General features: G+C 36.9%; 1 protein-coding gene across 1 annotated transcript; it reads right to left on the bottom strand.

Moving 5' to 3' along the window:
• Window positions 1-1,424: 1,424 nt before the first annotated feature.
• On the bottom strand, window positions 1,425-16,130 carry SPA17 (sperm autoantigenic protein 17). Its single transcript, XM_033097234.1, has 5 exons — window positions 15,956-16,130; window positions 14,687-14,867; window positions 9,749-9,819; window positions 7,710-7,775; window positions 1,425-1,751 (listed from the first exon to the last, which is right to left on the bottom strand). Exons 2-5 carry the CDS (start codon window positions 14,838-14,840, stop codon window positions 1,608-1,610), a joined length of 435 nt encoding a protein of 144 aa, XP_032953125.1. The 5' UTR covers window positions 14,841-14,867; window positions 15,956-16,130; the 3' UTR covers window positions 1,425-1,607.
• Between the last annotated feature and the right edge of the window lie 19 nt (window positions 16,131-16,149).

The raw sequence follows: 16,149 nt of genomic DNA, 5'->3' as shown, positions 1-16,149 counted from the left end.
TGAGTGGAGAATACTTGAGTGAACTTCTGTTGTGGAGCCTGATAAGGGTCAGTGACAGGGAAGGGCAATGTGGCACCTGAAATAACACTCCTGTGCAGAAAGTCTAAGACGAAAACCTAAGTGTTTGCAGGAGACCACTTGTTATGTGTTAACATCTGGCTGTTTTTAGAAGCTCCTCAAGACAGTCATCCAGGCATGTTATTGAGCTTTGGGGAACAATGGCCGTGTGACTGTGAACTGAGAGGTATAATGCTAGAATCAAAGTCTGGGACATCCACTGCAGTGCAGATGGGAATCTGAACCAGCCAGGACATTACATCAGCCTGCTGGCCTACGCTACATATTGTGGTAGAAGGCAACAGCATTGATTAAATGGTAAGAACCCACTTTCTCTCCATTTTCTTTTGGGAAGGGAACTGTATCTTTTGGTCTAAGAGATGAACCCTGCAGTTTCCTGAATATTCAATGGTAGGGAGGCCTCAAAAAGGATAGACTGAACTTTCTAAAAATAAGGCGGTGGGACTTGAGTGGTTCACTGAAAAAAAAAAAGTTTGTGAGTTTGTGATGAAGATACTACCATTTACAAAGAAATGTGGGAAGTTTTAGCTGAAAAAGAGTCTTTATGATATTATGATAGCTTTCTTTTTTTCCCCAAATATGACGTATTAGCCTTACTCTGTGTTGTTCTGGAGAGCGAAATAATAGAAACAGTCAGCTGCTTGAATGTAAGAACAGATATTCACCAGTAAATCCCAGCACATGAATTGTGCTCAATACATTTTTCAGTAAATGACTAAGTGCAGGCATGATAGATGAAAACATACAGGGAGGCAGATTTTTCCCCTCCCCCTTCTTTCCTCCTCCTCCCTCAATTCCAAGCAGCCATTGTTGTTCTCAGTCTAGTTGTGGAGGACACAGCTCCCTGACCCATGTTGGTATTATGAGCATTATGCTTTACCCGACTGAGAAAGTCGGTCGCAGGGCAGCCCAGCTCCAGGTCGAGCTGCTGTTCACCATCTTAGCTGTAGAGGGTGCAGCTCACTGGAACCATGTGGGAACCAAACTGGTGACCTCGGAGTTAGGAGCACGGTGCTCCAACCACCTGAGCCACCCAGCCACCCAGGGAGGCAGATATTTGCCTCAGCTTATCTTTCTAAAAATTCACGGTATTCAAAAATTAAGTTGACTACCCCTGAAAGGCAGTGAAATTCTCTGTCACTAGGAGCACAACTGAAGCCAAAAGCCCATTTTTCAGGGATGTGATAGAGAGGAATTATTCATTAGATAAATGGTTAGACCACATAATCTCTGAGGTCTCTGAAAACTCAGATACTCCACTTGTATAATTCTAAATCCAAGGGTCTCTAAACATAGACTTGGGAGAAGTATAAATAAGACATGATCTCAGAGAAATCTTCAAGAGGCATGTGTTCAATGGCATGTTTATTAAACAAATGCTCATGACAGATTTTCACAATAGCAACAAGTGTTATTTCACTACATCAAATTTCCCTAAGGAAAACAAAAACGACAATCACAACAAGGTTGATGGCTTTGGATTATTTTTTCATGTTTTCGGGTTGAGGTGGGGGACAAAACCAGTCTCCTCAGTTGTTTTCCTGTGTTATCTCTTCTTGAAGATCACCTTTTTTCATTTTCTTCACCTCCTCTCTGGCTAAGTGTCCCCGGAAGACTGCTTGGATTTTGACAGCAGCATTTTCCTCTTTTTCCTTATCTTCTTCAGAAGATTCCTTCATGGGAAGGAGAAAAAAGAGACTTCATAAACATCCCATACAGTATTTTGATGCCATAAAAATAGTGCATACATTTAATCAACTTAGGGATGTAACAATTGAGATCTAATTGCTTCCTGAGGGAATTTTATATACAGAGGGTGCCAAAAAAATGTATTAGGTTGGTGCAAAAGTAATTGCGGTTTAAAAGGTTAAAAATAATTGCAAAAACTGCAATTACTTTTGCACCAACCTAATATACACATTTTAAGAAAGGAAAACTGTATTAAAATTGTAATACTCAATATATACCGATAAAAGATGAATACAAGTCACGTTTGACTTCCGCAATTACAAGAGGTGTTGAAAGTGGTTATCATCAGCGTCCAGACACTTCTGATTATTGCGGACTACTGCTTGAGCAATGTTGACTAAAGTGTCCATTTGTATACATTTTTTTGGCACCCCCGGTATTGTCACGTTGTATATGTGCCAAATGGTAAATGCCAAAATAAGCATTTTGTTTTGTCATTCTTTAATATGTCTCTGCAATAAATGATCATTGCCAACTTTTCTCCCCCAAATAGCTCCTATTTAACAGTTTCCCAAGCTATAACATTTTTTTTTGGGGGGGGGGCGGGATAAGTAAGAATCCTTGAAGCTTGGTAAAAATGTTGAGAATAGCAAATGGGTTGTTTCCAAATAATAATTATATAAAATGAACTGAAGTGTTAACTTCCTAATTTCTCAATGACTAGCTAACCAAAAACATACATTTAAAAACCTATTTAGTCCAACAATGTCAGTTTTAACATGGTTGGTTTAACTTTCATAGCTAGCTTTTTTGTTGCTTTTTATATTTGGGTATAATTTACAGACAGTAAAATGCACAGATTTTAAGTGTACAATTCAATAGGTATATAGCTTATATCTTTATAAATTATGAAAGTGATACATAAATACTTAAAAATTTAAGTATCACTGGTAGTGAAAGTTTTCTCCACCTTCCCAGATCTCACTCCTAAGAGGTGACCATTATTATAGGTTGAGTGTATATATCCTTTTAAAATTTCTATAGACAAAGTACTCACATGGGTACATACATGCCTTTTTTATTTTAAAATTGAGATCATGCTATTCACAATATTCTGCAACTACTTTTTCCATGTAACAACATATCTTGGTTCTCTTCACCTATGTTATTATCAGTATATAACTCTATAACTCTACTCACTCTTTTTTTAAAATATTATTGTATTACATTGTATTGATGAACTTTGATTTATTTACTCAGTCTCCTATTTATAGGCCTTCAGGTTGTTCACCTCCCCTCTCTCCCTATCACAAATAATGAGGCAAATCTAGCTCTTAAAGGTTTAAATGCAAACAAAATGGTATAAAATCCTCTGAGATGATGCCCAATATGGCAAATAAATTATTCTGAAGCTGGAAATCAATGGGATCTCAACTCAAACTCATGAAAACCTGTGTAAGGACACTGATTAAAGATGTAAGGAAATAACACTCCCTTCCTTCTTCCCTGACCACCTACTGCATCTTACTCCAGTGTTAGGTGACTGGGATGTATTGATATAATTCTGGAATAATTTATAAAGGTTATAGGATAAAGTTATGCCCCACTGGGTAGGAAGTAAGGTATTCCTTGAGGGGGTATCCATTTTGGGTGTCGATTATTGGGTAACTAACTGGGACATTAAGACATGAAAAGGAACTCAAAAGTTTGGCCTTCAATATTGTGGAGTGTGAGTTCTTTCTCACTAGGCTTGGTCTTCTTGAGCCTGGACTATGAAGAATATAGACAGTGATATGCTGGTGAATGCTTCAAAACAGGCTCTCCAGGAAAAAAAAAAGGCCTAATTTGTGGTATTTGTCATTGGTCTTAATACTCCTCCTGTGGCTGATTTCAAGCTACCAAAGTGACATTACTGAGCATAGGTTGTGTAGAGATCTTCACAATCCTCTCTTGAGAGCTGGCTCTAGCACACCACTGAACATAGGTATCTTTGAGTTCAGGTATCTACCCATGTCATTCCTGCTTAGATGTAGGCTGTCAGGCAGGAAGTCATTTTTATTGAGGGCAATGCATAGAAAGTGAGTAAGACACATTGTGTAAAGCCATCTCATTTGGTTGTATGTAATTCCCTGTGAATTTCCTTTTATTATCCAAAGAAATCTAAAACACTAATTCAAAAATATATAATGGTCAAGATAGTGGAGTAGATAAATGCTGTGCTTTCCTCCTTTCACGGACCATTTCAAAAGTACAACTAAATTACAAAACAACCATTGTCAAGAATAGCCTAAAGTCTAGCAGAACAGAAATCCTACAACTAAGGACATACAGAAGAAGACACCTCGAGACTTGTAGAAGAGGTGAAGACTTGGTACGGGCTGGTCCTACACTTGTGTGTGGTGTTAAAAAATCGGGAGGAATATCTCGGCTGTGGAGATCCCCCTTGAGAAGTTAGGGGGTCCCAGCCTCACACCAGGCTCCTCAGCACAGGGTTCCAGTGCAAGGGAAAGAAGTCCTCACAACTTATGGCTGTAAAAACCAGTGGAGATTGGGGCTGAGTGAGATGAGGGTGGCGGCAGTCTGAAGTGCTCCTCTTAAATGGCCTGCACACGGATTTACTCAGTGATGGACTCACTTGCTCTGAACTCCAGTACTGGGGCAGCAGTGCAAAAGTCCCCAGGGACATATGGGGAAGAAATGAATTGTCTGTCTTCAGGGCAAGGGTTGAAGGGGCAGCTTTCTCCCAGACAGAAGTGCTGGCAGAAGCCATTGTTCTGTTATTGAGCCCTCCCACCACCCAGTGGGCAGACAAAGGTGGGTGCCATATCTGAGCCTCCATCACCCTGGCTAACACTCTTCGCCATGCCCTGGTAATTCCGAGATGCACCCCATCCAACTTACAAGCAGCATCTGGCCTTGGTGTGCCCCATACCTCTTGCTAAGCAGCCTTAAGCCTGGCACTAGCAGCAACTGGCCTTGATTCACAGCCTAGCCTCTCCCAGGCACCTCCAAGCGCAGCACAAGTGGAAACCATCTGCAGATCACTTTGTAGCTCATGCTAAGTGGCTCCAGGGCACAGGTTGTAGCTGAACTTGGCCTACAAAAGAGTCCCTCCCAAGAGGCCTCAGAACCAGTACACCTGATGGCCAGCTTCAGACCACACCAGAGCACCACCCAACCATCTCCACAAGTGATACTTGCAAAGGGTAGACTTGGGAGACACCAGGGCCCAGATAAAGTGAATCCTCCTTCATAGGGTCAGCCCCTGCACAACAGTTTCTCCACTGTAATAATGGACAGTCCTCACAACCAATCAGCCCAAGAGTCAATCCCTCCCACTGATGTGCAAACAGCAATCAAGGCTCAACTTCAACAGGAGGACACACACAACCCACACAAGGGACACACCTGGAGGACCTGGCTCAGGTGACCAGTGAGACTGAGCCACTGGGCCCCATAGGATACTTACTACATAAGGCAACTCTACTGAGACTGGGAGACATAGCAGCTCTACCTAATACACAGAAACAAAAACAGGGAGCCAGTCAAATGGGGAGACAAAGAAACATGTTTCAAAAGAAAGAACAGAACAGAGCTCCAGAAAAAGAGCTAAACAAAATGGAGACAAGCAATCTACCAGACACAGAGTTCAAAACACTGGTCATAAGTATGCACAATGATCTCAGTGAGAACTTCAACAAAGAGATAGGAAACACAAAAATGGAGATAGGAAACATAGCAAGGAACCAGTCAAAAATGAAGAATACAATAACCGAAATGAAGAACACATTTGAAGGAATCAAGAGTAGATTAGATGAATCAGAGGACTGATGCAGAGATTTGGAAGATAAGGTATCAGAAAACACCCAATCAGAACAGCAAAAAGAAAATAATTCCCCACCCCCAAAATGAGGATAGTTTACGGGGACTCTGGGACAATATCAAGCCTATAAATATTTCCATACTAGGGGTACCAGAAGGAGAAGAAAGAGAGAGCAAAGAATTGAAAACCTATTTGAAGACATAATGATGGAAACTTCCTTAACTTGGCAAAGGAAATAGACATAACAAGCTCAAGAACAGAGAGTCCCAAACAAGATGAACCCAAAGAGGTTCACATCAAGACACATCAAAATTGGAACGTCAAAAGGTTATAGACAGTGAGAATCTTAAAAGCAGTAGGAGAAAAGCAGTTACTGTGTTTCCTTGAAAATAAGACTGGTCTTATATTAATTTTTGCTCCAAAAGATGCATTAGGGCATATGTTCAGGGGATGTCATCCTGAAAAATCATGCTAGGGCTTATTTTCTGGTTAGGTCTTATTTTCAGGGAAACACGGTAGTTACCTACAAGGGAGCTCCCATAAGACTGTCAACTGATTTCTCAACAGAAACTCTGCAGGCCAGAAGAGAATGGCATGAAATAGTCAGTGATGAAAAGCAAGTACCTACAACCAAGATTACTCCTACCCAGCAAAAAGAACGGAAGTACAGATAAAGAGCTTCCCAGACAAAAAAAAACTAACGGAGTTCATCACCACTACACCAGTATTACAAGAAATGTTAAAGGGACTTCTTTAAGATGAAGAGGCAAAACAATTTTTAAAAAATGTGAATAATAAAATGGCAACAACTACATATCTATCAACAATTACTTTAAATATAAATGGATTAAATACTCCAATTAAAAGACATAAGGTGGTTGAATGGATAAGAAAACAAGACCCTTACATATGCTGCCTACAAGAGACTCACTTCAGATCGAAACACACAGAGACTGAAAGCAAAGGGATGAAAAAAAATATCTCATGAAAATGGAAATGGAAAAAAAACAGTTGGGATAGCAATAGTTATACCAGGCAAACTAGTCTTTAAAACAAAGGCTATAACAAGAAACAAAGAAGGACCCAGTAATTCTACTTCCAGTTTTAATCTGAAGAAACACAAAAACTAATTTGAAAAAGATACATGCATCCTTATATTCATTGCAGCATTACTTAACAATAGCCAAGATGTGAAAGCCACCTGAGTGTCCATCAATAGATGAATAGATAAAGAAGAAGTTGGACAAATATACAAAGGACTATTACTTAGCCATTAAAAAGAACAAAATCTTGCCATCTGCAACAACATGGATGGACCCAGAGGCTATCATGCTAAGTGAAATAAATCAGACAGAGACTGACAAATACCATACGATTTCACTTATATATGAAATCTAAAAAACCAACCAAACAAACAAAACAGAGAAACAAACTTATAGATACAGAGACCACTTTGATGGTTGCCAGATGGGAGGGGGTTGGGGATATGGGTGAAAAAGGAGAAGGGATTAAGAAGTACAAATTGGTAGTTACAAACTAGTCATGGGGATGTAAAGTACAGCACAGAGAATATAGTCAATAACATTTTAATAACTATGTATGGTGTCAGATGGGTACTCGATTTATTGGGGTGACCTCTTTGTAAGTTATATAAATGTCTAATAACTCTATTGGACTCCTGAACTAATAAAATATTGTATGTGAATTGTAATTGAAAAACAAAAAGTTATTTTAAAAATTGCTATAAAATTTGTAAACAATTAAAAGATACATATTTTTGGTAAAAAAAAAAACACAAAAAAACACAGACTGGGACTGTGAGTTCTGTCTGTTCTCTCCCTTGGGGAGATTTTTCCATTTATTGACATGGAAAATGTCAATCTTGGGAGATAGAAGATTTTATTTTTAAGGGGAAGAATGAGTTTTTCCTTATAAGAGGCATGATTAAAAATGATGCACCTGTTAGTTTATCACTGATGTTAGTTATCTAGAAAGCAATATCATAATTTTAGGAATATGAATAACAGACTAGATTCATATTTAGAGTTTAACTTTAAATCGAGTAATTTAAATATCATTCTTTCTAGGAATCCAATAGTACATGAAAAATAGAACTTACTAAGGCCGTGACTAGTGTCTCCTTCGTAGCTGTCTGAGACTTTCCTTTCTCAGGTGGTTCTTGCTCCTAGAAAGAATCATGAGGACCAAATAAGCAATGTTTCCAAAATAGTAAAGTCTTGGATTAAACTGTTTAGAGTTAATTAAATATTACTTTACGTTATTGAGAAGTAGTGGGAATTAAATACATACTGATTTTTCAACAAGGAAAATAGGTTGGAAAAAGAATAAATAAATGAAAACTCTCAAGGGAATATGCATAAACAAATATTAAAGACCAAGGAATTGATAAAAAAAATATGTTGTTTTGCTTTTGGAATGTATGTGACATTATTTTGTATTAAAAACAAATCATTGTGTTATACTAAAATTTGGTAAGATGCTATAATGAATTCTGAACATAGTATAAAGAAGAGATGCCAACAGTTTCTAAAATAAAACAAAATAAATATCATTGTGTTGCATATTGTGAGGTCAAGTCAACTTTTTAATGACGTTTGTAGACTAAAAACTAAGTCAAAAGGTAAGTTTTGTTGTGGGGAATGATTTCAATAGAAAAAGTGAAACCAGCTCTGCCTGTTTTGATATGGTGATTGAAATCTTGCTCCAAAACAGAGGAACTATTAATAATTCACAACTTATGGGAGAGCTTCCTTAATCCATAAAACAGAAAGGACATATATGCTAATCAAATAAAGCCTTTAAAAGTCAAAAGAGAAAAAGGGAAACACCTGAAATTGCTATATGACACAAATATTTTAAAATTTTCAACATTTTCCCTTTGACTTCAATAAATCATGAACAACCAAGAATGTAGTTAAATAGAAATAAACAGAACACCCCCATTATCTGGCAGGCACAAATGGATGGAACTTCATTTTTTTTTTTTAAACTTTTATTTATGTCATGTGTGTTTTTCCAGGACCCATCAGCTCCAAGTCAAGTAGTAGTTTCAATTTAGTTGTGGAGGGCGCAGCTCACAATGACCCATGTGGGGATCGAACCAGCAACTTTGTTGTTAAGAGCACCTCGCTCTAACCAACTGAACTAACTGCCATCCTGGAACTTCATTTGTGAACTCATGGAATAAATGACAGATATTCCCCCAAATCTACTGTGGAACACCATCAAAACTTTAATTTTGTTAATTCCTTTTAATTCAAATATCTGAGGGTGCTTTGTGGCTAATGTTTTATCACAGTTGTCTAAAGTAGTGCTTTCTCAGTCTATTATGTACCTACAATTTTCTTTGGGGACCTTGTTAAAATTCAACTTCTGATCTGTAGACCTGGGGTATGGTCTGAGACTGAATTTTCCTAAGCTCCCAGTTGATGCCAATGATGCTGGTTGCCACACAGCTTTTCTCAACCAGTATTCCTTATCTGGACCACAGAACACAGAATTTTTTGAGTGACTATTGTCTCAATTCTCCCAAGGACGGTACATAACCAGAATTATTCTAGATATAAAGGAGAGACATTGATTCCTTACATGCGACGAGTGCCTTTAGCTTAGAGCTTAATTATTCTGAGGAACCTTGGTTGAGAAAGGCTGGTTCTAAAAATGCTACCAAAGAGAAAATAGGTTCAGTTTCTGAACAGATTAGCTTTATAGAGAAAAGTCTACATACCACTATTTTTAATTCTAATCAGTCTATTGTAGGATGTCAATGATAATGAAATAATTGGATAGTTTTATTTTATGAAATAACATTCATTAATTCAACAAATATATATTATTTGCTACTGCTAAGCACTGTAATACGCAATAAAACTTGGATAAATGAGAGTAATTATTCTATAACTTTCAAGTACATTCTCCTATTGATCATCTTTAAATTTAAACTATGTCTCTGTATGTGATTCAGATATGTCTCATCAGAAGAATTTTTCATCAGAAAGAACAGCACAATTAAAAAGGTTCAATAAGATATTTGTGATGCCTCTCACAATTTCCATGATTCTGGGGAAATCCCAATAATTTCTGTTTTGGAGGCCAGGGAGAAGAAACCTCCAAATCCAATAGCTTCACAGGCCATACCTTGAACACATGGTTGTTATAGAAGCGGTCATCTACCTTAGTCCCCCATTCTGCTGGATCAAAGTTGGTTTCTAAGTAATAAAAATATAATTTTAGACTTATTTGCATTCATTAAAATAAATCTAGAATAGTAACACAGAAGTTTTTTTTTTTCAAGATCCAGGTTTGTAACTGTCAGTTAAAAATCTTACTAATGTTGTTCAAAGCCTAGCACTGCAGATATAACCAGTGATCATTAAATATATGATGAATTAAACATTAGATGAGCCATTGGGTATATTTAGAAAGACAGTAAAAACTGAAATTGCTGCCTTCATAAAATTTATAATAAAATGGTAGAAACAGAACAAATGCTAATACTTAAGTATAAATAAGTATGAAAACCTATAAACATGAATTAGTAAACACAGGAATATGTATAAAAATAAATGCTAAATTGTAAGGAAGTATGGAAAAGTGAAGAATGAGAGAGGTGTTTTTTTAAAAAACCATGCATGTTATTATATAGTCAGTTGACACAGACAGGAAGGAGTATTTACATTGAGAAAGAATTTTTCTTTAACTTTTAATTATGAAGAATTTCAAATTTAGAAAATAGAGAATAGTATAACAAATTCCCAGGTGCATGTTATCAGATTCAACAATTATAAACTCATGATTTATCTTATCTGAAATTTCACTCATTTTCTTGCCCTTTCTGATTATTTTCAAGCCAATCCCAGGCATCACGTTACTTCACCTACAAATATTTTTCAGTATGCATCTCTAAAATATAAAGCCAAAATACCATTATCACACCTAAAAATACTATCAATAATTCCTTAATATCATCAATATATTTGGATAATACATATATATTTCTGTTGGTTTATTCAAATCAGGACCCAAACAATGGGCACGTACAGCCTTTTATTATGTTTTAAATCTCTTTTATTGAAAGCCCCCTACCTCCCACCCTGCATTTTTTCCCTGACAATTTGTTGAGGAAATTGGGCCATTTTTTCTACGGAGTTTTCCAGTTTATTTTTTATTACATTCCTATGATGATTTTAACAATTTCCTTTGCCTTTAAATTTCCTGTGGATTGCTAGTTATATCTACAGCTCGATCTGATTCATCTTTGATTTTGTTTTTTCGCCTGACTATAGGTAGTGCAGTGTAATTCTGTCAGGAGATGTATAATACCTGGTTGTCTCTCTTTATAATTTTTATGAGACCGTTGACGATTGCTTAATTTCTTTAGGGGTTGCAAAATTGCAATGTTCTAATTTGATCATTTCTTCATTTCTGGAGTACTCAATAAAAAAACTTTCCCTCATCAACTATTTGGTTACCCTGAAATACACTCCTTATAAATAAGGCAGGTTAGTTTTGATTCTTTCCCTTTATTTACCAGTTTTTAGGATAACCATTTGGTTCCTTAGGATCGTCTCTCAAGGAACTTTCTTTTTTTAATCAGAAACTCATGAATATTTAACAAGTTGGAAGAATTTCAATCCATTGCATTTATTATTCTTATTGATGCTCTAATTGTCCAAACTTCGCCAGTAAGTGCTTAGTCACATGCTCAGATGCTCTTTAGTCCTTTGGAAACAACTCTAGCAATCTTTGATACTTTCCTTATTTTCTGGTATGGCAACATGTTCAGGTGCATGTTCATTTTTCCTGCACAGTTCAAGGAATTACTTAGTTCTCCAAGAAGGCCTGGTTCCTGGGAAATGGTAGTTAGAATCCACAGTCTAGGGGCTAGGTGCTCAGGGGTAAGTCATGTTTTGAGGCCTTTTAAAAAAATGTGAAGAGCTAGAAAATACTTCTTTCCTTTTTTAAATAAAAAATATATCATGAGGTTACACTGATATTTGTCAATTCAAATTTAGGATTACAGGATTTTACTAATTTTAGTTTTATATTTGTTAGTCATATTTCTTACATTAAAAATCTTATTCCTAAGGACAGTAGGAGAGTTACTTATTTGCTATGTCCTATAATATATAACAAATAATTTCAGAATGTTTGCTAAATATTAACAATTACTGAAAATAATTTAAGATTTTTTTTCACTTCATTTTGTGTGTTTAGGCTATGTCCACCATGAGGTACCATCAACTTACTGTGTTATAGTCACTTGAAATAATTCCTTTCTATGTGATTATTTTACCCTGTAAATACTAGTTAAGTCTGTTTTACTTTGCTTTTAAATTTTAGAAATTGTTTAACAATCTTTAAATTTTATTCTTATAACTATGTTAAACATTTATGATTTTGAATTCAAGATATATTCAGAGAAATCTAGCTTCTATCTTGTTCCCTTGACTCTATTCTTTCTCCCCATAGAGGTAAATGTTAATTTTTAAAAAGATTTATTCTTCCATTAAAAAATATAAATGAACAGTTATATATTCATTATCAATATCCCTCTTAGATATTAGTAGCATACTAAACAATTTGTTCCCACCTCATGTTTTTCACTTAATATATCTTGAAGATCACTACATACCACCATATAGAGATCTTCCCCATTGTTTTTAAAAAAGCTTTATACTATTCCATTGTGTGGATGTATTCTACAGTTTATTCAATAAATCCCATTATGGATATTTGGGTTGCTTCCTCAAATAAAAATGCAATGAAAAGTGAAGAAGTGGAAGTTCTGGGTCAAAGGTTAAATACATATATAATTTTGGTGGATATTGCCATTTTCTTCTCTTTGGGATTGTATCATTTTGTATCTCCTCCAGCCCTGTACTTGAGTGCCTACTTCCCCTTAGCGCTGCCTGGAATAAATTGGCAAATTTTGGCTTTTTGCCAATCTGATGAGTAGGGGTGGTGTGGGTGGTAGTACTTCAGTGTAGTTTTAACATGGGCTTTTATATTATGGGTTAGTTTGAGTATGTTTTAATATGTGAAGGGCCATTTGCAGTTTTTTGTTGTCAATTGTTTGTTCATATCACTTGCCCATTTTTTATATAGGATGTTGGTTTCTTTCTTCACTGTTTTTACAAGCTCTTTATTAGGATTACTAACCCATTGTGACATAAATTACAAACACTTTTTCCCAGTTTATCTATCATGTGTAGTTTTATTATCCTTATGGCAATTTTTGTCATGTAATACTGTCAATTTTATCCATCTTTTCCCTAATTGCTCTTAGATTTTCAAAGTAATTATAGCAACTTAGCTAGCAAAATGTTTTCCTCTTTTATATTATAGAGAAATTTATCCATGTTTTCTTCTGGTATTTGTATAATTTCATTTAAAAAATATTTAAATCTCCAATCAATTTGGAACTTATCCTGGTGTATGATGTAAGGAATAGAGCCAATTTTATCTTTTTCCATCTTTATCACATCATTGAATAAAAAGCCCACCTTTTCCAGTGATTTGAGATACCACTTATTTCATATACTAACATATTTCCTGTCACAAAAATAAAAATTAAGACTATTAATTACCTATTAGGAACGCTAGTAAGGAAATTCTTGCATTGTGTGAGAGACTGGCCTAGAGGACTTTTTTCTTCCCTTTTGGAGAGACTGAATTCTAATACTTCTATCAGTTGGATAATTCACCTTTGGTTTACACGAGTGGAAATGGGTGTGGTCCTTAAAATTGTTCCAAATAGTTTCACCCATTTTTTATTAGCAAGAGAGATAGTATTCTGAGACCATTACTCTGAATCACCAATTGCTTTAATTATGATCTGGTCACAATGACTCAAATGTTTTTGATGTTTCTGAGGTCTAAAATTAAATAAATGACTAAAGATATTTTACTCATATATTTGTAAAATTAAAGTTATAGTAACAAAATTAAATTAATACTCATGACAATTTACCTCTTGCCCTAAGGGTTTCTCTTAATAGTATTTAGTGGCACTTAAATTTCAGATTGTACAACAAATATTCGCAGTGACTGGATATGGAAAAGACCAATAATATTCAGGAAACTGGCAGATTTTGAACTCTGCCGGAGTACAGGAAAGAAGATATCAGGATGGAGCTGTGCAGTGTGACGGGAGTTGTTTCAGTTCAAGCCTTGTGGTAGGTTTCCTCCCTCTGTAAAATGGTTTAAAATGGAATGTTTATTTGCTTGAGGCTATTTCTAGTTGCCTTTAACACCCTTTTGGAATACTGTAATCAAAAGTAATGATTAAAGCTTATACAAAAATGTCTGTTCCAGTCAAGAATAGGTTATTAATGAAAACTTATGGCTGTGATCATTTCCATTTTGACCACTGGATCCCGTCTTGATAGTAATGAACCTTCAAGGCTGGGAATTTGGAAGTTTTATTTATGGAAGTGAAGAAACTCTCCTTTGGCTCTCAACCAAAGAGTCACTGTTAGCCTGAATCTTAGTTTCTGGGCTGGATGGAACCTTGAGAGTATAGAGAAAGTCTGTAAATTACCTTCCCAAGCTGGAAGTTCACTTTTCAAAGCTGTTCTTGGTGCCTTTATTGTAGAACAGTTTCACATCCCCCGGCAAATACCAATATATTTAATCTAAGAAGTGTTGAGTTATTTTTTACAATACTTTTAATACTTTCAGTTAAGAAGAGTCAAAATGTAAAGACCACCACAAACTCTCCTCCCAGTAAGTATACACAGTCAACTGCCTGGGATGCATAGGAACAGCCTGCTGGAAAATGGAGAGCGAGACTGGATGATCTCTTGAGGGCCCCTTCTACTGAGTGTGTCCATGAGAAATACAACCAAGAAGGTCTGAATAACAAGCGGATAATCAATAATGTGAAGTAATGTGATTTAAGAGAACCTGTAAAAAAAGGCACATGTTGTTTCAAATAGCAAGAACTGTTATTTGAAGTTACCTGACTCATAAAGGCTTTCTGTGGAACAGGGATGATCTTAAGCAAGTTTCACCGTAACCAAATGCTTACTTAGTCTCTTATTTTTTTAAAATGCTTATGTTTAAAAAGCTTACTCTCTCTTTTCTCTAGAAGATTCTCAAAATATGCTGCTGCAAAAGCTGGTATATTGTCCGGTTGCTCCCTCAGAATCTCACGTGTCAGCCCTTCAAGAAGATTCCCAAATCCTTGCGGAATTCGGTAGTGGGTGTTGGAGAATGGAATCGACATCTCCTTGGAAGAAACTGCCTATTGTACCTAGAGATTCATTAAAGAGTACTGTCTTTAAATTTGTCTGATTTGACTTACATAATCACAACTTTGGCAACAAATTATTTGAGTCCCAAATTTCCTGGGCTTCAATGTTTTTAAATCAACACAACTCAAGTCCACCCGTTTCTTCTGAAGAGTTTTGAATTCTCCATTATTAGTTAGAATATTACAAATACAGACCTATTTAATAGGCTAAATCATTTTTTCATAACAAAAATCACAGATTCTTCACTAGAACACTAAGTACTTTTTTTTCTGTCCCTATTCTGTTATTTAAAACGTGAGTGTAACATTGCTATCCTATGGGATTTTAAGAGAGAATGATTGTTAAAATTTCGTAATAAATTACTGAGAAGATCCTGTTTAGGGTCTAAAATTTGAAAAAATAAGTAGAAACTAGTCCTGGTTCTAGAAATTACTCTAATTGTTAAATGAAGGAGTTTTACACTTAGCCTTTCCCTTAGCTTCCACTTCTGAAACAATGCCTCGAAACACTGGTATACGCAGCAAGGGGCAGCGGAGGCAGTAGGGCAGGGGCAGTCTTGATTTTGCAGACCCAGCATCCAATGTTTTGCGATTCTTATATTTTTTGGTTTTGTCTTGACCAAGTTTTGTCTTTCTATCTTGGAATACAAGGGCTAGATTAACGATAGGGGCCAAGCAGCGGGTTGGGCTACGGAGTATGCACACAACACTCCAGGCCCTGGCCTGTTCGACAGTCAACAGGCCGGGAGCTGTGGTACGTAGGGGTCTCGGTGGGAAACTAGACGGTCTTATAAAACCCACTCTATGGAGGATCCCCCCCACCACCGTTTTTCGAGGGAACAGGAGATGAGGTACTGAATCATTCTAGGGTTGTGAAAAGGACTGGTTAGACCCTGAACCCATCGGGGGAGCGGAGGGCGGTTGAAGGGGGCCGGTCGTCGAGGATCTGGGACTTCAGATCCGGCTGCCTGGGCTCCCAATCTGCCCCAGGGGTCCCGGAATGTGTCGGGGATCCGGAGAGAATACAAGGGGCGAAGAGAAAAGGTGAGGTCTCGGTTTCGGGGAGGAAGTGGGGTAAACTGCCTCACCTCTTAGTTCTCCCAGAGCTGGTGCCGATGGTTCTGGTTGTTCTTTTTCTCGTTGCTGGGGAACCGTTTGTTGTTGTTTTTTACTTAACTATGGCGGCCGAGAAGGGGAGAGATATGACCTGGCGGGCGGCCGCCAGCGGCTTCTCGGAGCAAAGGCCTGGAAGGATGGGGTCAGGCCTGCCCCGCCCCACGGC

The sequence above is a fragment of the Rhinolophus ferrumequinum genome, chromosome 25 (assembly GCF_004115265.2).
Source record: "Rhinolophus ferrumequinum isolate MPI-CBG mRhiFer1 chromosome 25, mRhiFer1_v1.p, whole genome shotgun sequence".
Taxonomy (NCBI): Eukaryota; Metazoa; Chordata; class Mammalia; order Chiroptera; family Rhinolophidae; genus Rhinolophus; species Rhinolophus ferrumequinum.
The sequence above is the reverse complement of the archived record's forward strand: the minus strand, read 5'-3'. Positions and strand labels throughout refer to the sequence as shown.

Excerpts from the sequence above, each read along its gene's own strand:
- SPA17 (XM_033097234.1), bottom strand. The coding sequence starts at position 14,840 with ATGTCGATTCCATTCTCCAACACCCACTACCGAATTCCGCAAGGATTT. Across the intron at positions 9,820-14,686 it reads TCTTCTAGAGAAAAGAGAGA|AAACCAACTTTGATCCAGCA; the intron begins GTAAGCTTTTTA and ends TTTATTACTTAG. Across the intron at positions 1,752-7,709 it reads AGACACTAGTCACGGCCTTA|GAATCTTCTGAAGAAGATAA; the intron begins GTAAGTTCTATT and ends CTTCCCATGAAG.